The following is a 24,768-nucleotide window of genomic DNA, read 5'->3' as shown; positions in this document are numbered from 1 at the left end:
ATCGAGAAAGCAAAACTACTATTCCGTGATCGAGAAAGCAAAATTACTATTCCGTGATCGAGAAAGCAAAATTACTATTCCGTGATCAAGAAAGCAAAATTACTATTCCGTGATCGAGAAAGCAAAATTATTCCGTGATCTCGAGAAAGCAAAATTATTCCGTGATCTCGAGAAAGCAAAATTATTCCGTGATCTCGAGAAAGCAAAATTATTCCGTGATCTCGAGAAAGCAAAATTATTCCGTGATCTCGAGAAAGCAAAATTATTCCGTGATCTCGAGAAAGCAAAATTATTCCGTGATCTCGAGAAAGCAAAATTATTCCGTGATCTCGAGAAAGCAAAATTATTCCGTGATCTCGAGAAAGCAAAATTATTCCGTGATCTCGAGAAAGCAAAATTATTCCGTGATCTCGAGAAAACAGCTGAGAAATGGTTCATTCAGGTGCGCCAAGAGACTTGTGATATGCTGACTTTGGGGCTATTTCTCATTCTGTATAGACGCAACTTTGGTCATTAGAATGTCTGGAATAATCGATCACCTAATAAGGCAATATTTTGATCAGGGGTTGACACAGGGAGAGATTGCATTAAGTCTTTTAATAAGGGATCATTTCAAAATTACACAAGTCTCTTGGCGCACCTGACAACCATTTCTCAGCTGTTTTCTCGAGATCACGGAATAATTGTTTTGTTTTCTCGAGATCTCAAAATAACGGTTTTGTTTTCTCGAGATCTCAAAATAACGGTTTTGTTTTCTCGAGATCTAGAATTCGTTGTGTTGTTTTCTCAAGATCCTGAATTAATTATGTCAGTATCTCGGAATAACAAGGTGAATAAAAAAAAAAAAAAAAAGATTATATGAAGGGCCTCTCACGGCTTCCGTATTATGGCTTACTGCTTATAGTTAATATTTTTTTAAATGTTGAAACACTTCATTTCATTACTTTTGGTCGACAGCATTTCTTTACACGTGTCTAAGACTTTTGCACAGGACTGTATATGATCTAAAGCACGGTCAGATTTTCTCACACGTCCTACAAACAGTTAGAGAATCCAATTAAAACAACCCAGACAAAAATATTATATTCGGTAATTCGTTTATTGAGAAAAATGATCCGGTGTTACTTTTGCCACTCGCGGATGTGTATGTGAAGGTTTGCTTTCAGTCTCTGCTGTGATCCTGATCTACAGCAATAACAAACTGCTAGTAAATGTTTGTGGAAACTGTTGCTCAGTGTAGCACATCAGCTCGGAGGAATTTTAGCCCTTTCGGCTGTTCAGAAGAGCTTCAGCTCTGGGATGTTGGCGAGTTTCCGCACATGAACTGCTCACACTACATTTCGATCGGATTAAGATCAGGACTTTGACTTGGCCATTCCAAAACATTAACTTCATTCTTCTTTCTTCACTTATTATTTTTTTTTTTTAGAACGACTTGTGTGCTTCGGGTCGTCGTCTTGCTGGATGACCCACTTTCTCTTGAGATTCAATTCAGACAGATGTCCTGATATTTTCCTTCAGAATTCATCGTTCCATCAATGTCCCAGATGCAGCAAAACTATCATGCTCTCGCCAGCGATGTTTTGGCCAATTACATTGTAGAGAACACGTATTCTACCGCGAGACTTGGCGAGACTAAAGATGGCGAAAATGTAAACATGTAACATCGTCGTACGCTTGCGTATCACGAAGGAACATACCCCAACCCCCCTCAATGAAAAAAAACATCTCAACGGATTTGGCATAATATCGATTTTCGCTCAGAAAAAGCGGAAATCTGCAGAAAAGTGGAAAACTCTCGTCCCTGCTCGTTTCAAGTCAAGTCGTCGTCCTGCTGTTTAGGAGCGGCCATTTTGTTTAGACGTCACTTGCTTGAGGAGATTCTCCTGACTTCCGGAGAAAGTTTTCTTTGTAAATTTTGCAAGTTTTAAATGGACTATTTTATTTAATTTTATACTACAATAAAAAGTACACCTTTTTTTTTTTTTTTGCCTGAAATGCAACACTACTACTTTGCAGGTGTTTCCTTGGAAACGCAGATATCATGACACACAGAAATGTGGTAGAGAACACACACACACACCTGATACACCACTATGAGCCATTACTAATGCAGCACGTGTTAGCATTCCTGTAAAAGTATCCTGTCTGAACCGCTGAAGCACCTCGGGGTCAGACCGGGCGACGGGATGAAAAGGATACGAATGCAGACTGGTTAATAATTTACCTCCCTCTGCTACAGCGGCGCAAAAAATATTACATTTCGTCGTAACGTGTTGGTTGGATGTGTGAACAGAGGATCTCGAGATGATCTCTAACCTGCTAAGAGAAGCACGGACTGAAACGGAGCTCCCAGACACGAGGCCACGAGCCGAGCTCCGGATTTAATCTCGTTTCAGTCTCAAGTTTCTCACGTTACAGAGCTCTGAAATCAAGCAGGCTGAGACAAGTCGCCACTTCTACTAGGAGGAACGTGTTCTAGGAGTCGGCTTTTTTTTGTTGTTGGTTTCCCCCCATCCAAACTTTTATAGATTTCTATTCATTATTGAAGGAAAACATTACAGATGTTACGGGGGGGTTTGTATCTGAGCAGCATATTCCATAAGAAAGCACTTTAAAAAACAAAACATAATGAAGGCTGCTGGGTTTTGGTGCAAAATGAAGAAGCGAGTGAGACACTCAGTGCCCAGAAGAACTGCGGCTGGTTCTGGAAGATGCCCAGTAAAACCTACAGCTCATTTCCGCATAAAACTGCACTCACTGTACTCTTCGTTTCATTTATTATGGCTTACTGATGACTGTTTATAGGTGGGGTTTTTCTTCTAAAATGTTGAAACATTTCATTTCATGATTTTTAAGCCAGTTTTGGTCGACAGCATTTCTTTACATGTGCCTAAGACTTTTGCACAGAACTGTAGGTGATGGTAATATAGTAAAACTGCATAAATATGTTCATAAAAATTTAATCAAAGCATTTTACTTATTTTTTTTTTTTTAAATAAAATCCATCACTTTAAAAAAAAAAATCAATTTTAATGACCAGGGCTGGGCAATATAACGATACGATATCGATTTTGTGATAAACCGGTACACAGAGAGATACTGCAGGTACCACGATATTTTTCATACATAGATAAATATTTATCATTACATTTTTCTTTATATTGTATCGTTGGCTGGTTCTTGGGATTTTTTAAGAATTATTTTTCACAGTTATCCCACAAAATCGAGTTGTACATGAGCCGATAGCTGATGAGGCGTGTAGCACCGGGTTGGGATGGCGAAAACTAAAAAAAATCTTGACCGACCACCGAGCCTCATTAGCCGGTTAAAGTCGGTTAACCTATGAGTTTAAAATTCTAGAATTGGAATTATTACAGGGATGCAAACGGCGCGCCTTTTGGCGGATGCCGCCCTCTCCACGGCTGAATCGCGCAGATCCGACCTTCCTTTCCCAAGGGGGGGGGGGGCGTTGGAGCGTCCGACCACAACTTCATCAAAGCAAATTCTGCATATAAGCAAATGCCGCCACAGTCCACGAAACACAGGAAGTACAAGCACGAGAAGAAAACAGCAAATCAGAAAGCCGCGCATGTCCGTGCCGAAGCCGCGCAAAATTTAATGCGTGCAGCTTCCGCGCAAACACGTGCAGCCCCCCGATCCACTGCCTTCCTCCCACACCCCCCACGCCTCATGGACTGCAACGGCACCCGCCTATTTAGTAATTTTAATACAGAATCCACCTTGAAATTACATTCAGACACTCCAATGCCCCCCCCAAAAAAAACGGATCTGCGCGATTCAAAAAAAAAAAAAAAAAGTCGGCATCTGCGCCTTTAGTTTGTGTGGAGAGATCTGATCTGCAATAACATGCATCGTTGGCTACAGACCGAAACATACTTTCAGAATGCACTGGCCAAGGCAGGACTAAACTCCATGTGCCTTCTAATAATAATAATAATAAAAAATAAAAATAAAACCAGAATAGTAATTTGTAAGCTAAAAAGCCTGCATCTACACTTTCGCAGAGTGGCAGCGGGAGGGCGGGACATGACTGAATGGGTGTTTCTGATTCGTCAGCTGTTGTCCTTACACCGCATGGCATGGCCCAAGCGTTTACAACATGGAATGCCAAGTCCTCTGCTCCAAAATTGGCAGCTTCAAAACGACTGATTTTTTTTTTTAACCGACAACCAAAAAAAAATTAACCGGTTGACGTTGATTCGGTCAACCACCGGTCAAACGGTCATCGGTTAACATCCCTAACTGTTGCTAACGCCGAGCAAAAACATGGCTGAATCCTGAATGACTCGGTTTTGTATAAATAGGGGACTACATAGGCAGCGAAACGTAGTTTTTTTCCTGCCATGGAAGTGCACTTGTATACCGAGGAGGAAGCAATTTGCATTACAGCCGTGAACGAGGATTCAAAATGGCGGCTCGGCTTGATTTTCCCTTTCGGGCGCTCTCGTTTTCTGTTAGAATTTGGTAAAGAAAAAAATAAATATATTATTTACCAGCTTAAGGTCGGTCCGTATGGTGAAATACCGTGACCTCGGCCTTGAATACTGACCTCGGCCCAGAGGGCCTCGCTCAGTACTTTCAACACCTCGGTCACGATATTTCACCATACGGACCTCCCAGCTGGGAAATAACGTACATCCTATCCACATTCACTGGATTAAGAAATGGAGCATTTTTATTTTTTGCAAATTCGATAAATAAAAACTTTATATGAAACGTCCGACAAAATTTCCGCTTAGAATGTAAACAAACTGACAGGAGCAATTTGTGAAAAATGTGGTAATTCGGGGGGGGGGGGGGGGGGGGGGGGGGGGTGTTTGCAGATACTTTCGTTCCATATTTTGTCGATTTTTTTTTTAAAGTATTTTTTGGGATTTTGTTTTCAAGTAGTGTTATTTTGTCCCTGGTCGGTTCAGTAACACACGCCGCCATTTTCTTTTCTTTAGCAGTTAGCAAACCAACTTAAAGGTGCATTACTGCCACCAACTGGGCTGGAGTGTGGAACAAGACTCTTTTTGGGGAGGGCACGCAGCACATTAAAAAAACTATTAAAAACTACTTTGTGGTGCTGTTTAGTACCTTGTTAAATGTTTTCTGCTATAGTTCTGTCGATGTACCTGTTTTTCATCAAGTGTACAGTGTTGTGTGTTCATGTATTGTATACTGTTCTTGATTTTAAACTGTACAGAGTCACTGGGAATCTTGAAAAGGAGCTTATACGTTTAAAAAAAATACATAAATTAATAATAATTCTTTATTTAGCCATTTCAGTTTCTTTTAAATACTTGATAAAGTGATGTATCGGACTTGATGTGCGCAGCCATTTTGTTTTTCTCCACTCACGGTATATGAGCCGATATCCGAGTAGTAGAGTAGCCAATCAGAGCACGCGACTGCTCAGATCCAGTGAACGTGGATAGAATATATGGACATATTGTTACATTTTTACCTTTGTATAGTCGGCTTGTTCTTGGGATTTTTTTTTTTAAATTCTATTATGTTGTACAGCGCGTCTTTTTCCACACGTCTGATAACTTGCAGCTGTAAGAATTTCCCAGCTTGGGCTCAATAAAGTAAAGTAAAAATCAATCCTTGTCAAACTTAAAAAATTTTTTAAAAAATTGTCTCCCCCCCCACCAAAAAAAATGCAAGTTCTGATTCAAAGAAGCAGATTTGATGAATATTTTTACAATTTTTTTCCTCTCATTTTATTTCAAATTATTATTTAAAACTAAAAATTCTCAGTTTAATAATTAAAAAATATTTTTACCAGCACTTCTGCTTTAGATTGTCCAGGTATCGTGATGTTTGAGTCATATCGCTCAGCCTTATTAAAAATTAACTACAGAATTTTAACGACACTCATTTTTAGTAAGGATAAAAATAGTAGCAAACATCTCCAAAAAAGGTAAACGATATACAACTCATCACAATATTGATAACGCTATTGATTACATCGTCCAGCTCTAACTAACTCGCCATCGCACCAGTCGTGTTGCTTTTCCCATTAAAACAGCAGGAACGCGTCACATGACTGCCTTATTAATCAGATTAATTGCTTTTTAATGTCTCTATGATGCAAGTGGAGTGCAGGAACACATGCGAGACTCGAGTTCATCTAAAAACACAATCTAAATGTGCAAATGAGTCTCTGACAAATTCTACGTCTAATAGGAGCTTCACGGCGTTCGCCTGCCAAGGTGTTCCCTCATCACGGAAATGAGATTAAAAAAAAAAACACAAAAAAAAAACAAAAAAAACCCAGGGTATTTTATTTTTGTACGTAGCGAGATTGCGTTACGTGGACTCGTTCTGCACTTCTTAACTTTCCAACCGCACGGGTGTCGGCTCTGCGTTAAATGTTTACTCCCAGCTCATAAAGGCATAAAAATGAGGAGCTGGGGTTTAATTTCTGAGCACACGCAGCCGTGTAAATCACATGAGATGAGATTCTGCATCCGTAAAGGTCAAGGCTTCGTTACGATTAAATGTTACACAATGCAAATATGGAAGAAGACAACGGTCTCCATGAATTACGCTTCTTCTGGAAGATGACCTGGGGCTTAAAACTTTTTTTTTTTTTATATCCCCCCCCACCACCCCCGTCTTTAATTTTAGTTTGGAAGATCATGGGATTCAAACATGCCTCGAGTTACGTGTCGTTATCAGTTCAGGCTGAGATGTGTCCGTGCCGTGCAGCACAGCCACCTTCGCAAATATGACCCCGATAGCTAATCATTTCAATTTTTCTATCAGGCCGCACTGCAAATACTGGTAATGAACGGGCGGCCTGGGCTCGCCGCGATAACCCGGCTCTCCAAATGAATTTCTGGCTGCGGTGCAGGAGGAGGGAGATAACGCGATCAAAAATGACTCAATCTGTGAACAAAAAGTCAGCATGTTGACAAAGGGAAAGCTGTGAGCAGCATTTCAGAGATAATACTAAAGGTGTAAAAAGGGGGGGGAGAGAAAGGGAAAGAGAAAAGGGGTGGAGGGGAGGAAGACGGAAATAAAACAATGAAAAGAAACAAAAAAACAACTCTTAACGTCTCTGCATTGTCTTCATCAGCTCCAAAGGAGATTAATTAAATATATTTTTTAAAATCTCTCTCGCAGGTCACATGGCTGGAGCAGTGCGTTTCTTTAACAATGAGAAGTGCAGGGCTCAGAGGAATTCAACATCCCTTCCCCCAACCGCTCGCCACGCTAGTCCTCCCATCACCCCTCCATTATCATATCAAAGCCCCCGAGTTCACAGCAAAGTCTCCGCTTTCACAGAGAGACCGAGAGAGAGAGGAGAGAGAGACAAAGAACTAATAAAAGAAATGGAGAGAGACAAAGATTGGATGGAGAAACAGAAATAGAAAGACAGAAACGGAGAAAAGGGAGATGGAAAGATACAGAGAAAAGAGACAGAAACGGAGGGGGACCGAATCAGAATATATGAGAGAGGGAGAGAGAGAGAGAGAGAGAGAGAGAGAGAGAGAGAGAGAGAGAGAGAGAGCAAGGGATATACAAAAAAACGGAGAGAAACAGCAAGATGGAGACACAAAATGAAAACAGGCAGAAGAGACAGACGACAGAAAGATGGGTGGTGAGAGACAGGACGAATGAATAAGAGAACTGGACAGAGAAAGATTGGACTGAGAAATGGAGAAGAGGAGCTTGAAAGATACGGACAGAAAAGAAAAACAGAGATAGAATGAGAGGAGCAAGAAAACGAACAAGGGATACACAAACAAATAGGGGGGGAAAAAAAGAACAAGACAGAGGGGGGGGAAGAGAGAATGGAGTGATGGACAGAAAGATACAGAGAGAAAAGAAAGACGGCGAGAACAAACAAGGGATAAACCAAAACAAATGGAGAGAAACAGAGCAAGATGGAGAGGGGAAAAGAGAAAGAACGAAAGAAGAGTGCAGTGAGAGACAGAAAGACAGAGGAAGAGAGACAACGAGACAAAGACAGACACTGTGAGGAGGGAAAGAGGGCGAGAGAGAGAGAGAGAGAGAGAGAATGAGCACAAGCGTCAGGGGTGAAGCGAGCTCAGGCTGCTTTTATCCCTGCTGTTCATCACACAGAGAAAAAGAGAAGGGGGAGAAAAACGAGAGAGAGTGAAAGACTCGGACTTGGATGTGTGAATGTGTGAGCTGAGCAGACAGTGCGAGTGACAGTGTGTGTGTGTGAGAGAGAGAGAGAGAGAGAGAGAGAGAGAGAGACAGACAGAGTGTGAGCTCATTACTGTGTTAACAGGAAGTAAAGTACAGAAGTGTTTATTTCATTCCTCTCTGTCTGAGACGCAGCATGGACGCTGCACTCCGTCACCTTACAGCCACTCAGCTTCGCTCTCTCTCTCTCTCTCTCCCTCTGTGCGTGCGTGCGTGCGCGCGTCTCTCTCTCTCTCTCTCTCTCTGGTCCACCCTCGGCTGCCGGACTCGATGTGAAAATCAAAGTGAATGACATTAGGTAAATAAGACAGCAGGTTGCCATGGTGACAGGAAGGAAGAGAAGGGAGAGGAGAGAAGAGCACCACCACCCCCTCCCCCCCACACCCCCCTTTCCCCTCCACTTCGACCCGTTTCTTGCATCCAATTAAACAGGAAAGTGAAGCTCGCTTTATTCACAGATCACCACCGACTGAAACCCACTCAACCTTTTTAACGCTGTAATCCGAGACCGTGTCCTCGGCCGAAGGGACTGCGCCCGGACTCCGGCGAGGGAAACACAAGGATTTAAAAAAATATATATATATCTTAATGAACACGGAGCGGTGCTAATGATGCGCCTGGCTGCCACTATTTCGCCAGCGCAAAGCAATATCTCGCATCGTGCTAAAAAACAGCTCGAATAAACAAGACAAGGCCACACCGTCAAGGCACACTCCACTCTCTCATTAGACGCGTCACTTTGTGTGTATAAATGTTACCGCAGCCTTATGTTTAGTCAAGAAAACACTTCCGTCCTACTTAAAGTCAATTAGATGCGCGCTCATTTTGGAAAAAAAATGAAAAAAAAAAACAACCCACAGCGTCCTACTCTAATATATACGCTGTGGCAGAAAAACGTAGCGTGCTAGATTGAGATTAAGTGCTCTGACGCTAACGACGCATATGGAAGGCAGGATGATGGATTCTCAAATCCGATTGGTCAGTTTCTATAACAACTGCAAGGCACATCACAAGTTTATATTAACGCGCTGGCTAATATGCTATAGTTTCTATAGTAATGGAGTTGTACATCTAAGATGAATAATCGGGTTTAAAAAAAAAAAACCATGCAGTTATTTAAATAAGTTTTTGAGAAAGGTGTATCGAGTGCTTCTCTTGATGTTTTCCGGTCACACTTTTGCATATTTTTTATATATTAACCCATCAGGGCGGCACGGTGGTGTAGTGGTTAGCGCTGTCGCCTCACAGCAAGAAGGTCCGGGTTCGAGCCCCGTGGCCGGCGAGGGCCTTTCTGTGTGGAGTTTGCATGTTCTCCCCGTGTCCGCGTGGGTTTCCTCCGGGTGCTCCGGTTTCCCCCACAGTCCAAAGACATGCAGGTTAGGTTAACTGGCGACTCTAAATTGACTGTAGGTGTGAATGTGAGTGTGAATGGTTGTCTGTGTCTATGTGTCAGCCCTGTGATGACCTGGCGACTTGTCCAGGGTGTACCCCGCCTTTCACCCGTATAGCTGGGATAGGCTCCAGCTTGCCTGCGACCCTGTAGAACAGGATAAAGCGGCTACAGATAATGAGATGAGATTAACCCATCACGAGAGAAATAAAGACAGGCTGGTGAGGGAACGACTTTCAGTTGCTGCGAACACAGGAAACGTCATGGTTTCGTGAATAAACGTAACACACTTCATCTTTAACAAACTGCGTGAGGAAGGAAAGACTTCGGGGAAGGCTGGAATAGGAAAATAATCAACTTCATGGTGGTTCACTGTAGTTGCTCCCAGTCTTGATGAATTTCTCAATCAAGAAGCGCAGCGGAGTTTACGGACCTCAACATGGACAAAATGGCCGCCAATTTAACAGGATTAGAGAGTAAAGCTACAGAAGCTTCACCTCAGGGAGGAATAAAACACTTCAGGGGACGCTGCGAGAGGAAAATAACCAACCGACCAACCAACATGGCATTACTGTTACCATGTTGAAGTTGATTATTTTCCAATAATTGCATGTTCTGGAGTATTTTCTTCCTCTTAGGGCCTCTGCATGCTCTTGCGACAAGGCTTTCGCAGATAGCTTTTCGCAGACAGTTGTAATTTATCGTTGAGCGGGGAGTAATAGGCGTGCGCGATGTTATTCACTGCCACAACGCAAGGGGGCGCGAAGTCGCTAGGAGTAGTTGGTGGGTGTGGTTAGTGGAGTGTTTATCCTCCGGTTACTTATAATGACTAGAACTGGGGTCGTATAGATGTACGTACTTCCTCACTTCCTCGATCAACCGCTCTTCGTGCTGCTCCATCTTCGCTCGTGTTTTTAAAAATGGCGGTCGTGAAAACAAACCAAACCGGGAAAGTAGGGAAGCGGATGTAGAGTGGACCAATCAGAGCCCTCTTGTCTGCGACGCTGTCTGTGAGGCTTCTGCGGTGGTGACAATTTTTGGGAGGTGCGCGCAGAGCGTCTGCGAAGGTGGGGGGGCTACGCAGACACTGTCTGCGACGCCGTCTGCGAGGACTGGGTTGTCAGCATAAATTGGTCTTTATACCACAGCAATAACATTCACTGCATTACTGTTTCATTAACACACAGTGATTAGGAGCTACAGCTTGATCCTTCTCTCTCTCTCCGTCTTTGTGTCTCCGTGTCCCTCTTCATCTCCCCCTCTCCATGTCCCTGTCTCCGTCTCCCCCTCTGTCTCTCCAGATCCCTCTCCGTCTCCCCATCTTCCTGTCTCCGAGTCCATCCCTCCCGGTGTCCGTCTCACCATCTCCTTGTCTCCCCCTCTGTCCGTCTCCCTGTCTCCCCCCCCCCCCCCCCCTTGTCTGTCTGTGTCCCTCTCTCCCCCGTCTGTCTGCATCTCCCTGTCCTTTCCTTCATCTGTGTCCCTCTCTTCCTCTGTCTGTCTCCCTCCCCCCCCGTCTCTCTGATCAGCACTTTCCGGATGCTTCGTCTTCATTACAGAGCTGCTATAAACTGTACAACGGTTCCGAGTATGCAAGCAGACACACCTCAACCAATCAGCACTACCCACACACACAGTTAGTCCTGTTGGCTGCCTCTGTGCACCATACTCCGGCTTACCCATAATCCTCCTCTCTGTACAGCGCCACGAATGCAAATATAAAACCCTGGACTATCTGGTCAAGACACGGGTGATGATCCCGAACTCCAGGAAGCGGATTTGAGGAGAAGGAGTGAAGGAGGCAGCACAAAACCTCCATCTCCTTCTGCATGAACGTCGTCACGTCAGAGTTAAAAGTGGAGAGAGAGAGAGAATAACGATGAGCTGGAGTGAAGTTGAAAGGACTGAATGACTTACCCGTCTTCTCTTTGATCTCACACAGCACGCTGAAGAGCGCAGGCTTCATTCTGTGGCAGTTCAACGCGTGTTTTCTGCAAAGGAGGGGGAAAAAAAAAAGAAAGAAAGAAAGAAAGAAATGAAGAGCGTGACAGCCAGTATGACTTTGTTCAAGTGTTTAGGGAGGAAGCCGGGGTCTAGTAGAATGTACATTATGGAAAGTTGGTCTATAGTGTAGTATATTATCGGGTGGAATTGTAAATAGCGGTGTAATATAGAACACACAGGGCAGCATACAATAACATTACACAGACACCAGTGTTTTACTGGGAAACACACCACACACACACATCTCTCATACGAGCTCCATCCGGGACAAATCTCGAGAGGTCGCTCGTGAGGAAGTCGATGAATTGTTTTTGATCAATTTGTTTGTGAATGTGTCGATATTAGGGCTGTAACAATATGCGTATCGAAATCGAGATACGCAGAGCCACGATCCGTATCGCGATACAAGAAGGCAGAATCGCGGTACACCCTTTCAAACTTCTCCTCAGCCCAAAAACAGAGGCGCTTCCAAACTTCAATTTATGAATACTTTACTTTTTATTTAAATTACATTTTAAACTTACTTAAATTACTTTTATTTTTTTATATCTATTAGTAAGTCGTTTTTTCGCCGACCTGCGACAATCTTCTGCGAGTCACGCAACGTCCACACTCGCCACTGGCAGAGCATTCATTTCTTTTAAGCGGTCGCCGTTCTGGTTGCGACGCGGGGAGCGAATCTGTAAACAAGCAGCTCATTGGCTGGCTAGGTGTGCCACAAGCCAATCACAATCACTTGACCGGAAAGGCATGCAGTGTTGCCAGATTGGGCAGGTTTAGGTGCTTTTTGGCTGGTTTTGAACATATTTTGGGGTGGAAAACGTTAGCAATATCTGGCAACACTGAAGGCATGTCTGCTTGGGCGGAAGCCTTCTGCGGCAGTTACATTTTGACACGCGAGCAATGTTTCACCATAAAAATTCCGTAATTTCCATCTGTTTTCCGCGATCACAGAAAATCATTGGCCCTATGAGAGTGAGACAGTGAGAGAGCCACCCCCCCCCCAAAAAAAAATCTTAACGGATTTACACGATTTGGAAAAATGACTTTTTCAGAACCGAAAAAAACAGAGCTTCCGGCTCAACAGTATTATTTTGAGAAATAAAACAAATCTTTGGATATACATTTGTTCATTTTTGCATACATATTACTCATTCTCTGCAGTGGTCTGAATTATTTGTTATTAAATAGTTAATGTAAGTAAGTAAATGTTAATAAGTCAAATTTACTACTTTAAAAAAAACATTTTTAAAAAAATCGTGGGCGTATCGAATCGTGGGTCAAAAATCGCGATACGAATCGAATCGTGAGTTGGGTGTATCATTACAGCCCTAGTCGATATAATAAAAAGAAAAATCATATGTTGGCTTAAAGATATGAAGTTTATCTTCTCGTGTTGAAAAACCCGCATTTTTCATACGAAATACATCAGGCGACTCATTTTAGATTTTTCGGATCACGGATCCGCCGACGGAAGTTAAATACCACCGCTAGAAAAATAAAAAAAGTCTGTGCGTATTTTTATTTTAACCGCCGAAACGTACAAAAAGAAATGTAAAAAAAAAGCCACACATTTTTCTTCTAACAGCACTGTATCCCTGGTACTACTAGGTCATATTTCTTTAAGTAACAAGTATTAGAATCGCAAATACAAACGACAAGTCCAAAAACGAAACTATTTACGACACTGAGTATTCACTTGAATGTTATGGTATTCACGAGCGCTTTACGACAGTGTCAGCCTCGTGCTGACCACGGCTGACGTTGACGGCATGGATTCCGAGCTATTGCCTCAACTGTACATAAGCATAAAGTGTGGTAAAGAAAAGTCTTTTCACTGTCTCACTAACCAAAACGTGGGCGATTTCGTCTCTCAAGCGTTGAAAGTAAACAAACGGAAAGATCAAAACGATCTTTGGTTCTCAGAAAGGTGGTGGTGATGTAATGAGCGCGATGCCGAATATGCCTGCAAGTATCTGACTGTGCAATTAGAAGAGGATGGTGCCGCAGAGAGTCCTATCGAATCAAGTAGCATGAACGGATCAGCCTTCGATGTGCTCATGAGAGCTCAATGGTCACGTGACCACATATACCTTCAGAGAAGCAAGTACTGGAATGCTCGGTCGTGTTATAAACTTATACACAACACCACACACACTTTTTTTATATATATATATATATATATATATATATATATATATATATATATATATATATATATATATATATAAAGTGTGTGTGTGTGTAAAGTGCGTCTCTTGAATTTAAAGGGGAACAGAGGGCAATATATAGAGTAAATATAACAATAAAACACACATTAACGAACCTTATTCAAGACTTACAGAAGTTTTTTGTTCTAAGGTTGGAAAGTTAGTGTTTTGAAAGTAGCTCGAGCAAACTATTTCCGCAGTTTGAACAGCCCGCCATGATATTAATTTTATCCAATCAGAATGCACGTTCATTTTCTCTGCGTAACACTCATGACGTATGCACGCGCCCAGCTGTGTTGGCTCATTGAGGTTGGGAATAGCACGTGTGAATCGGAAAGTAGGATGAATTGTAAGTGATCGGCTACACAATGCCACAGCGTGTTGCTTTCGGGTGTAATAACAGGACCGATGGAAAGCGTAACGATCCTCCAGACGTGTCTTTTGCGGGATCTCTTCGTATGATTCGACAGAGCTGTCGTTTTCACTTGATGCGCCCGACGCCATGATTACACGCTTCTCTCCTAGCGCAGTGGGTAGCGCTGACGTCACGGTCTTTCAAAAATGGCGACTCTTGTGCCGTTTAGCGTACCGACTATTATATTTACAATTACCAAGATATTTCGTTGTTTTCTAGTGTATACATTTGATAGAATACTTAAGAATACGTTACTTTGTCACATCAGCAACTGTATATATTATACCCCTTTAAATTATTTTATCATCTTAATCTGACATTGAAATTTTGCCATGCAAAAAATAAATAAATAAATAAATAAATAAATAAATAATCGGACAAGGACACTTATTTTTATTTCAACCAACATCAAAAATATGTTGAAAAAAATCCGTGAACCGAAAGATTAAAAAAAATGGGTGGCCTCACGGATCTGAGTGGCATATTTAAATTATACTGGCTGGCGTTTTTTCGTGGTATTAGACATATTCCATTCAGCTACTCATCTTCGACTCGTTCAGTATCGCACTAGCTGAATGAAGTACATCTGATATACCACAAAAAAACTATTATTATTATTCCTGCACATTCCATTCGGGTGTTCAACGCGTCTTTAGCCTCGGTCACAACCGGCTGTACGTGCTCCTACAGCCGGTCTACGTGCAAAAAAACGCACAGAGGGCGTGCGCATGATGTGCTGATTTTTGAGCCGCAGAGGTTCTTTGTCATGTCAAACAAACTCCACGGGCGCTTATGTTTTTTTCAGGTTGCAAGACAAACTTACGGCCAATGTGCGTCTTTCTCCATGAACAAAAAAAACGCAGCGATTTGGGAAACGCCAAAAAAATCGTACGTCCGGTTGCAACCCAGGCTTTACTCATTCAAAATCTTCCGTATTTAACAAAGCAAACCTGGCGGCCATGCTCGTTTACAAACTGTCCCAGTCGCTCGCTTGCATGCAAGTTTTACGTCTCCGATGTACGGCGTCATGCTGTCTTGACAACCACGCGATATCGTAAACCATATTCAACGCTCATTCTCTGTTGCGCAGAGTGATGTAATACACGTAGGATAAGTGATATGCTAACAATATTGCATGCTATCGAACCAAATGAACGAAACCCGCTAGAAGGGAATAGAACACGCGTTTTAATTCCATTTAAAAAAAAAAAAAAAGGATCCCGTATGTATGTATGTATAATAATTCCTGATGACGTCACTCCCAGCGTTTTCCCGCTGACCAGATGCGCGCTGTCAAAATGGCGAACCGATTCAAAATTAAAATTTTTCGTTAACTTGTGAATTTTGTGTGTGTGTGTGGACGTGTCCATATAACAAAGAACATTAGAGATGAAGTTTATCTTCTCGTGCTGAAAAATTTATCACTAGCTTGATTCGCGAACATGTTCACCACTTGAAGATAAACTCCATATCTTCGCACCACCGTGTAACATGCTCTATATATTACAGCATGTACATTTTTGCATAACAGATTACAGTATAGTACATCACATAGCACAGTGTCGAATATGAAAACACATCGTACAACACAACACCCAGCGCACATCTCACCCGCAAAATGCAAAGGAAATTAATCACAACGCCACACGTGACTAAATGGGACGATGCACAAATGAGTCACAAAAGCACAATGAGTTTTCGTACATTATTAATATAAATGTGACAAGCCGAAGAGCTTTTTAAAGCGACCTCGGTTGCCTGGAACGGAGATATTGAGGGTGCTGAAGCGGTCCTCCATGCCTCTCCACAGCTAAATGAGTTGTTAAATGAAGCATGGCCCTAATTTGTCTGGAGAGAAAAGCTGTTGAAGTTGCAGCAGTAGTAGCAGCAGCAGCATCTCCCCCTCTAGCGCTACTTCCCACCTCCCCTGTACACCCCGACACCGGACTGGCTTTAGATCCGACAACACACGAAAACGCCACGCTTTTCACCCTGCCACTGAAGTGTGGCGTCCTGTCACTACACGTCACATCAGCCTGATGATTCCTGGATGCTGGAGATCCAATTTCAACACCTTCCAGGCATAATTACTAAAATAAAACATCATCTAGGAAAATATGCATGAGCACAAATGTTTGCGAGTTAACAGAAATTTGCATTTCCATATAATAAACAAATTTGGTTTTGGAGAAACGCTGCTTCAGGGTTAATAAAATTGCTGCCATTTTAACACTATGATATATTAAAACTACCAAAGCTTAACATACTGTAAGTAAGGAATACATTATATTTAAAAAAAAAAAAAAAAAAGGAAAAAAAAAATACCCCACACACACTTGGAAGCATGCAGTTATAGGAAAATAATCAGTGTCAGGTGATCTAGCCTGACACATATGCCGCTTTTCCACTACTGACGCGGCTGAGTCGAGCTGAGCGGCGCTGAACCGTGCTGGCTGGAAGTGGGTGGACACATTGGGTGGAGTTAGCGAAAGTGGGTGGACGTCACGTGATGTCGTTAGGCGGCGCAAACAGTGACATCAGTGACCTTTTAAGTGGTAGTCTCACGACCCGGAGAGTAAACAATAAACATGGAGGACATGGAGTCGTTAGTGTTGCTGGTCTTGGTGCTGTGGCTTGTTGTCACCGACAACGCCAACAGATACTGGCAAGAGCGTATAGATGAGGCGAGGCGCATAAGGCTTCAGAAATTCTCGTAATTCTTCTTCTTCCGGGTTTACGGTGTTTACAGATCCCAGCGTGCTCGCGGGGTGTGTGAGGACACTCTTCCTCACCAATCAGTGCACAGGGGAGTGTCTCCTCACGCCCCTAGCCCCACTCGGCTCGGCTCGCTTCAGCCCCACTCCAAAACTGTGCGAGTTTTGGGTGCTGAAGCGAGCTCAGTCGTGCTGCTCTGAGGTAGTCGAAACGCGAGCCGTGTCGGGCTGAAGTGAGCTGAGAAAGGGTAGTGGAAAAGGGCCAATAGTGGCGTTATGGTTACCGCCCTGAAGTTGATTACTTTCCGACAACAGGATATCTCGAAGTGTTTTATTCCTCTTAGATCACAACCATCTTAGTGATGCAGACAATTTTTGATGGATTAAACAAATTCTCAAAGTGGGATACAGAAAGTACTGGCAACCGCTGAAATTTATTTTAGCTACACTGGTAGAAATCACAATCTTTCACATTTAGGGGTCCAAGCACCAAAGTCAACTCGTCTATTATTATTCTATCCACAGGCACTGGATATGAGCAATCGTGCACTCTGATTGGCTACTCTACGACTAGGATATCAGCTCATATACCATGAGTAGAGAGAGAAGGGAAGGGCGGGGGGGAAAAAAAAAAAAAAAGGCAGAGCGTGTCGCTGAACCAACCGAGGACGAAATAAAAACTACTCGAAAACAAAACCCTAAAAAAAATATAAAAGAAAAGCAACAAATTATGGAACGAAAGTATTGAATGCTAAGAACGCATTCTTATTTTTCAAGAATTATCGCATTTCACACAAATTGCTCCTGTCGTTTCATTTACATTCTTCATCTTTAAGCATTAAAATTTGTGGAATTTTTTTTTAGACTGGTTCAAAAGCTCAAAGTAGTTTGAAAATTACAGAACGGAAACGTCCAAGGAAGAATTAAATAAAATGTCTGAAGCTGTTCTATACCTCAGCACGACGCCACTTTGGACAAAAACACGACACTGAAGTCAATTTGTGCAGCCGTCAGTATGTTAAGAAGTCCGTCTCGGCGGAAAGGATGTCGTCAGACGTTTCTGTATAAAAGTTTTCATTTAAATAATTTTCAAAAAAAAAAAGCTCCATTTCTCTAAATCCAGTGAATGTGGATAGAATAAAAAGTTATTCCACTCAATCTCGGTGCTATGCGCCTCGTCAGCCATCAGCTCATGTACTACTCGATTTCGTGGAATAACTTTTAGAAATATGTTCTCTTGGATAGAAAATTCAGAAAGCTAAAAATTAAAAAAAATTGGAAATAAATCCATACTGAGGGGATCCATGAAATTTATTTTACACTTGAAGGAATCCCAAGCTACGAAAAGACTGCAGCTTCTCGATAATGTCTCGGTCACAACCGGCCGTACGTGAACGAAACAGCGGTGCTTGAAGGTTTGTGAACCCTTTAGAATTTTCTACATTTCTGCATAAATATGACCGAAAACATCATCAGATTTTCACACAAGTCCTAAAAGTAGATAAAGAGAACCCAGTTAAACAAATGAGACAAAAATATTATACTTGCTCATTTATTTATTGAGGAAAATGATCCAATATTACATATTTGTGAGTGGCAAAAGTATGTGAACCTTTGATATGAGCAACGGCGTGCTCCGATTGGCTACTTTACTACTAGGATATCAGCTCATATACAAGAAAGAAAGAAAGAAAGAAAGAAAGAAAGGAGAGAAAGAAAGAGAAAGAAAGAAAAAGAAAGAGAAAGAAAGAAAAAGAAAAAAAAAGAAAGAGAAAGAAAAAAAAAGAAAGAGAAAGAGAAAGAAAAAAAGAAAGAGAAAGAAAGAGAAAGAAAAAAGAAAGAGAAAGAAAGAGAAAGAAAGAAAAAGAGAAAGAAAGAAAAAGAGAAAGAAAGAAAAAGAGAAAGAAAGATAGAAGGAAAAAAAACACGGCGGAGCGTGTTGGTGAACCAACAGAGGATGAAATAAAAAACTCAAGCAAAAACCCCAAAAGCACAACAAAATACGGAATAAAAGCATATGATGGAAAGAACGCATCTTATTTTTCAAGCATCACAGCAGCATTTTTTTCCACAAATTGCTCTCGTATTTTCGCCGGTTTGTTTACATTCTAAGCGGAAATGATTTTGGATGTTTTGTATAAAGATTTTATTGATCGAATTTGCAAAAAAAAAAAAAGCTCCGTTTCTCAAAATCCAGTGAATGTGGACAGAATACAAACACAGTTACTGTATTTTCTGGGCGATAAGGCACACCGGATTATATGGCGCACTGTGAATTAACGCATCTATTGGCCCTTTTCCACTACATTTTTTCAGCTCACTTCAGTTCGACACGGCTCGCGTTTCGACTACCTCAGAGCAGCACGACTCGGCTCGCTTCAGCCCTGCTTAGCACCCAAAACTCGCACGGTTTTGGAGTGGGGCTGAAGCGAGCCAAACCGAGCCGAGTGGGGCTAGGGGCGTGAGCAGACACTCCCCTGTGCACTGATTGGTGAGGAGGAGTGTCCTCACACGCCCACACACGCCCCGCGAGCACGCTGGGATCTGTAAACACCGTAAACCCGGAAGAAGAAGAATTACGAGAATTATGAAGCCTTATGCGCCTCGCCTCATCTATACGCTCTTGCCAGTATCTGTTGGCGTTGTCGGTGACAACAAGCCACAGCACCAAGACCAGCAACACTAACGACTCCATGTTTATTGTTTACTATCCGGGTCGTGAGACTACCGCTTAAAAGATCACTAATGTCACTGTTTGCGCCGCCTAACAACATCACGTGACGTCCACCCACTTTCGCTAACTCCACCCAATGTGTCCACCCACTTCCAGCCAGCACGGTTCAGCGCGGTTGTAGTCGAAATGCAACTCCAACAGCCCCGCTCAGCTCGACTCAGCACAACTCAGCACGGCACGGCTCAGCCCGACTCAGCCGCGTTGGTAGTGGAAAAGCGGCATATGTTCACACATGAGGCACACCGGATTGTAAGGTGCATTAAGCAAAACAACACAGTCCGGTAAATCAAACTTTATTCCACTCAGTTGTAACAACAAATACCGGTACAGAAAAATACACTCACTTATTGATTCATTCCTCTTCCAACCCGCTTCGTAAGCATGCCTCTAAACAGGTGCCGTTTTGGGGGTCCTTTTACGTACACACAAATGTACTGTAATATAACGTTGAAGCACAGTACGCATTACGTATAAAAAGTGGCGGGGGTAAGCGTACTAAATACTGTTCTCTGATTGGTTTATTGTTGCTAGCGTGTACTCCGGGCCCGGGCTGCCTTACATGAATGCACTTCTAGTTTAGACATTACAGTCAGGCAGTCTTGTAGACTGCTCAGGGGTCCTGTTATGGGGCCGATCAGGTAGTGACACAGCGTACCGTAATGCTCCGAATATCCATTAAGCGGAGTGGCTTCGTTGCTTACCAAAGTCATACTTGCATATTTCGATAGATTTTTGAGCGCATTGTACCACATAAAATCGGTCAGTAAGCACAACAAGTAATCATACATAAGGCACGCGGGATTATAAGGCGCACTGTCAATTTTTGAAAAAATTTAAGGATTTTAAGTGCGCCTTATAGTCCCAAAAATACGGTATTCCGCTCAATCTCGTCGTACATGGATTATAGCCAACTCTGTGCTACGCGCCTCGTCAGCCGTCAGCTCATGTACGACTCGATTTCATGGAATAACTGAAATAGTGCCCAGCTCCATTTCAAGCTGACTTTTAAAACAATCTGAATAGCACAACACCGCTTCCTGGCTAAAAAGTCGAGATGTCTTTACAGATCAACACGCTCCGAGCTAGCGATACGTTCATTATCGGACATCTTAAACGGTAAACGCGGAGACCGCTCCCATGCGCCGTCTTTTCTCCGCACGAGACCGTCAGTAATCCTCCGAACCACTTCCTGAATCTTACAGCCGTCTCCGTCTCTCACAAGACATCGCCTTTGAACACGGACGCCCCAAACACTTTCCAACACACTGCACGGCGACACCACGCCGGCTCCCTTCTCTCCGTATAACAGTCCGGAACTGACACTGAACTAATTCTACCTCTAAAGAAATGATCTACATCATGTGGAAATACATCACACAGATTGCTTTGTGGAAATAACCAGGCCTAAGGGCTGAGGCATGTGAATAACCTAATAACCTTTGACACCTCGTACTCAGATTAGCCTGCAGCGCATCACGCGCTGCCAGAAATAACCCACGCTAATTAGCATTATCGTTTAAAAACGCCACATTTTCTGTTGAAGAAGAAGGAGGAGGAGGTGGGGATACATTCAGCAACAGGATGAAGAAAAAAAATAAATAAAAAGGCTCATTCAAGTCTTTAGGCATTACGGAGAAGATTATTTCAAGTCGCATCGTTTTCAGGGTTATATACCAGACACCAGGTATGAGATGAGATGAGATGCGACGTATGTGAAATAAAAATAGTCTAAAATAAAAATGGTTAGGGCTAATACTGACGCTAATCTAAACCCTTCCTTACAGATGAATGATTAGAGAAGATAAAACATCGCAGAGGTCTGAAATCGGAGAAATAAAGTTATGTATAAGACTTCTATTTGTATGCAACATTAAATATTAAAACACACACATTTATATTTATAAATCCAGGGCTAACTTCAAGTGTGTTCTGTATTCTTTCCCCGAGTGAGAGGGGGAGGAGGGAGGTATGATGAGGAGGGTAAGGAAGGGGAGGGGCAGGGCGAGGCGGGGCAGGTTTCTCATGCAGTCCTGTACTGACCTGTGTTGGAAGTCGAGCGGCAGGGTGCATTCCCCCCCTGCCGCGCTCCCCCCGGCTCCCCCTGCCTGTGTGGGGTCGCCTCGTCCCTCCTCTGGCCAGCATCTGGACACACGGCACAGGGGGAAAGGTTGAGGGCAGCCAGTGGAGAGCGCCAGCACTGGCATGGCATCGCCTCCCACTGCCCCGGTTACACCCGGACTAAACCCCAGAGCCTGACAGTGAAACCCGACCAAAATGGACCCCATAAAACAAACCCCCCCCCCCCCCCCCCCCCCTATATCTCATGCATTTCCTGTATGGCTCTCAATCAATCATCGCCCTCCTGAACACATGAAACTGTTAGTGATGGCAAATAATCTCACAGGCAAAAAGATGTCAGTTTTAGAAACGCACTGAAATTCAAGAAAGAAAGAAAGAAAGAAAGAAAGAAAAAGAAAGGAAAGAAGGAAAGAAAGAAGGAAAGAAAAAGAAAGAAGGAACGGGAAAGAAAGAAGGAAAGAAAGAAGGAAAGAAAAAGAAAGAAGGAAAGAAAAAGAAGGAAAGAAAAAGAAAGAAGGAAAGAAAAAGAAAGAAGGAAAGGGAAAGAAAGAAGGAAAGGGAAAGAAAGAAGGAAAGGGAAAGAAAGGAAAGAAAAAGAAAGAAGGAACGGGAAAGAAAGAAGGAAAGAAAGAAGGAAAGAAAAAGAAAGAAGGAAAGAAGGAAAGGGAAAGAAAGGAAAGAAAAAGAAAGAAGGAAAGAAAAAGAAAGAAAAGAAAAAGAAAGAAGGAAAGAAGGAAAGAAAGAAGGAAAGAAAAAGAAAGAAGGAAAGAAAAAGAAAGAAGGAAAGAAAAAGAAGGAAAGAAAGAAGGAAAGAAAGAAGGAAAGAAAAAGAAGGAAAGAAAGAAGGAAAGAAAGAAGGAAAGAAAAAGAAAGAAGGAAAGAAAAAGAAGGAAAGAAAAAGAAAGAAGGAAAGGGAAAGAAAGAAGGAAAGGGAAAGAAAGAAGGAAAGGGAAAGAAAGGAAGGAAAAAGAAAGAAGGAACGGGAAAGAAAGAAGGAAAGAAAGAAGGAAAGAAAAAGAAAAAGAAGGAAAGAAAAAGAAAGAAGGAAAGAAGGAAAGGGAAAGAAAGAAGGAAAGGGAAAGAAAGGAAAGAAAAAGAAAGAAGGAAAGAAAAAGAAAGAAAGAAAGAAAGAAAGAAAGGGAAGGAAGGGAAGGAAGGAAGGAAAGAAAAAGACTAACACAGCGATTTCATCCTTAATTGACCCAAATACAGGAAGTGAGCTAATTAATATCATGTGTCATGTGATTCGGCTTGTGGATGATTTTCCTGATCCACCGCCGCCTTCGACTTCAGGTTCTAACTTAGAACTTCCGACCTCCTATTCGGGAACAACAGTAAACACCACAGTCGCACTTCTTACCTTTAAATAACGTATTCGTTTGAGCAAATCTATACCAATGACTAGCTTAAAAAAAAAGGGGGGATTAAAAAAAAAAAATTACGGACATCACGACACACAGGGTTTCTTCTATTCCCCCCAATTAGTGCTGTGGAAAAGTGATGAGACTCACGCTGACAAATAAAAAGATAAACGTGATTTCTATCTGCATTTCCATAATTACCTCCTAATACCGAGCACATCTCCGTGTTCTCCGTCTGTGTGTCTTTTTCCTGATTTCATGGCAGGTATGGTTAAGTTTTACGCACCTTTTTTTTTTTCCCCCCAGTGCTACAGCCAGCACTTTTTCGCGTCCCGACTCATTTACTTGTGCATCGAGAAAAAAAAAAAAAAAAAAAAAAAAAACAGCACAGAAACAAAAAGTATGGATTTCAGTTTGAGGCGACACAGGAATAAAATGAAATATTAAATAAAATCCTTTCTGGTTCATTTTGGATCATAATTAAAAAGTCGAAAAATTCTTTCGTGCACATGCCTCGGAAAAAAAAATAAAAGAAAAGGATGCGTTTTGGTTTTTTTTTTTCCCTTAACTGTACGTTATCTCGGATTTTAAATCCGCTTACATCTGTTAAACAGTGTCGCAATCAGGAATCGGGGGGTGCAGAGCTGGTGCACGATTTGCTAAATCCCCCCAGCTTATATCAACATCAGGACATTCCACAGGAGTTACGTCTCGGATAAACTCCAGCCAGTTTCTTTCGTTTCACTCGTAAAACCCCAGTGAACAGACGAACTCCCCGTCCAGCAGCTCGGATTTCTGAGTCCTGAATCGCTACACATTAAAAGTGGACAATAACACCTGTGGGTGACATTTATATCCTCTCGGTCTCTGTCTCACATTAACATCTGTCTCTCTCTCATCTCCGTGTGCCTCTGTATCACATTAACGCGTGTGTGTGTGTGTGTGTGTCTCTCCCTCTCACACAGTCAGTCTCACAATATCAGTCTCCGTCTCTCTCTCTCACGTTGTCTGTCTCACATTAATCTGTCCCTCATTAACATCTCTCTGTCCCCCTCGGTCACTCAATCTGCCCCACATTAACATGTGTCTGTCCCTCTCACATTAATATCTGTCTCTCTGCCTCACATTAACATGTCTGTCTGTCCCTCTCTGTCCGTCTGTCCCCCTAACATCAATATCCATGTCTGTCCCCCATTAACACCTGTCTGCCCCCCCACACTGCCTCACATTAACATCCGTCTGTCTGTCTCTCCCTCCTAGTCTCACATTAATATCTGTCTGTCCCTCTTGGTCTGTCTCACGTTAACATCTGTGTGTCCGTCACTCCCCCTCTCACATTAACATCTGTCTCTCTCTCATCTCCGTGTCTGTGTGCCTCTGTATCACGTTAACGTGTCTCCCTCTCACATAGTCAGTCTCACAATATCAGTCTCCGTCTCTCTCTCTCTCTCTCTCACGTTGTCCGTCTCTAACATGTCTCTCTGTCCCCCTCTCTCAGTCACTCAATCTGCCTCACATTAACATGTGTCTCTGTCCCTCTCACATTAATATCTGTCTCTCTGCGTCACATTAACATGTCCGTCTGTCCGTCTCGCTCTCCTGCTCACACTGTCCCCCTCACATCAACATCCATGTCTGTCTCCCATTAACACCTGTCTGCCCCCCCCACTG

At 42.6% G+C, this 24,768-nt stretch overlaps 1 protein-coding gene across 3 annotated transcripts in view; it reads right to left on the bottom strand.

Moving 5' to 3' along the window:
- The window catches only part of pbx4 (pre-B-cell leukemia transcription factor 4), a 145,625-nt gene that overhangs the window by 103,835 nt on the left and 17,022 nt on the right, over positions 1-24,768 (bottom strand). For 2 of the 3 annotated variants that reach the window (XM_060942551.1, XM_060942550.1), the window contains exons 2-3: positions 21,698-21,799; positions 11,498-11,571 (exon numbers count right to left, since the gene is read on the bottom strand). In XM_060942551.1, coding sequence (XP_060798534.1) covers positions 11,498-11,571; positions 21,698-21,799 — 176 coding nt within the window. The remainder of the gene's footprint in view (positions 1-11,497; positions 11,572-21,697; positions 21,800-24,768) is intronic. The other variant, XM_060942552.1, reaches the window with a different exon arrangement.

Source organism: Neoarius graeffei, chromosome 16, assembly GCF_027579695.1.
Source record: "Neoarius graeffei isolate fNeoGra1 chromosome 16, fNeoGra1.pri, whole genome shotgun sequence".
NCBI lineage: Eukaryota > Metazoa > Chordata > Actinopteri > Siluriformes > Ariidae > Neoarius > Neoarius graeffei.
Note: the sequence above shows the minus strand (reverse complement) of the source record. Positions and strands in the feature narration are given on the sequence as shown.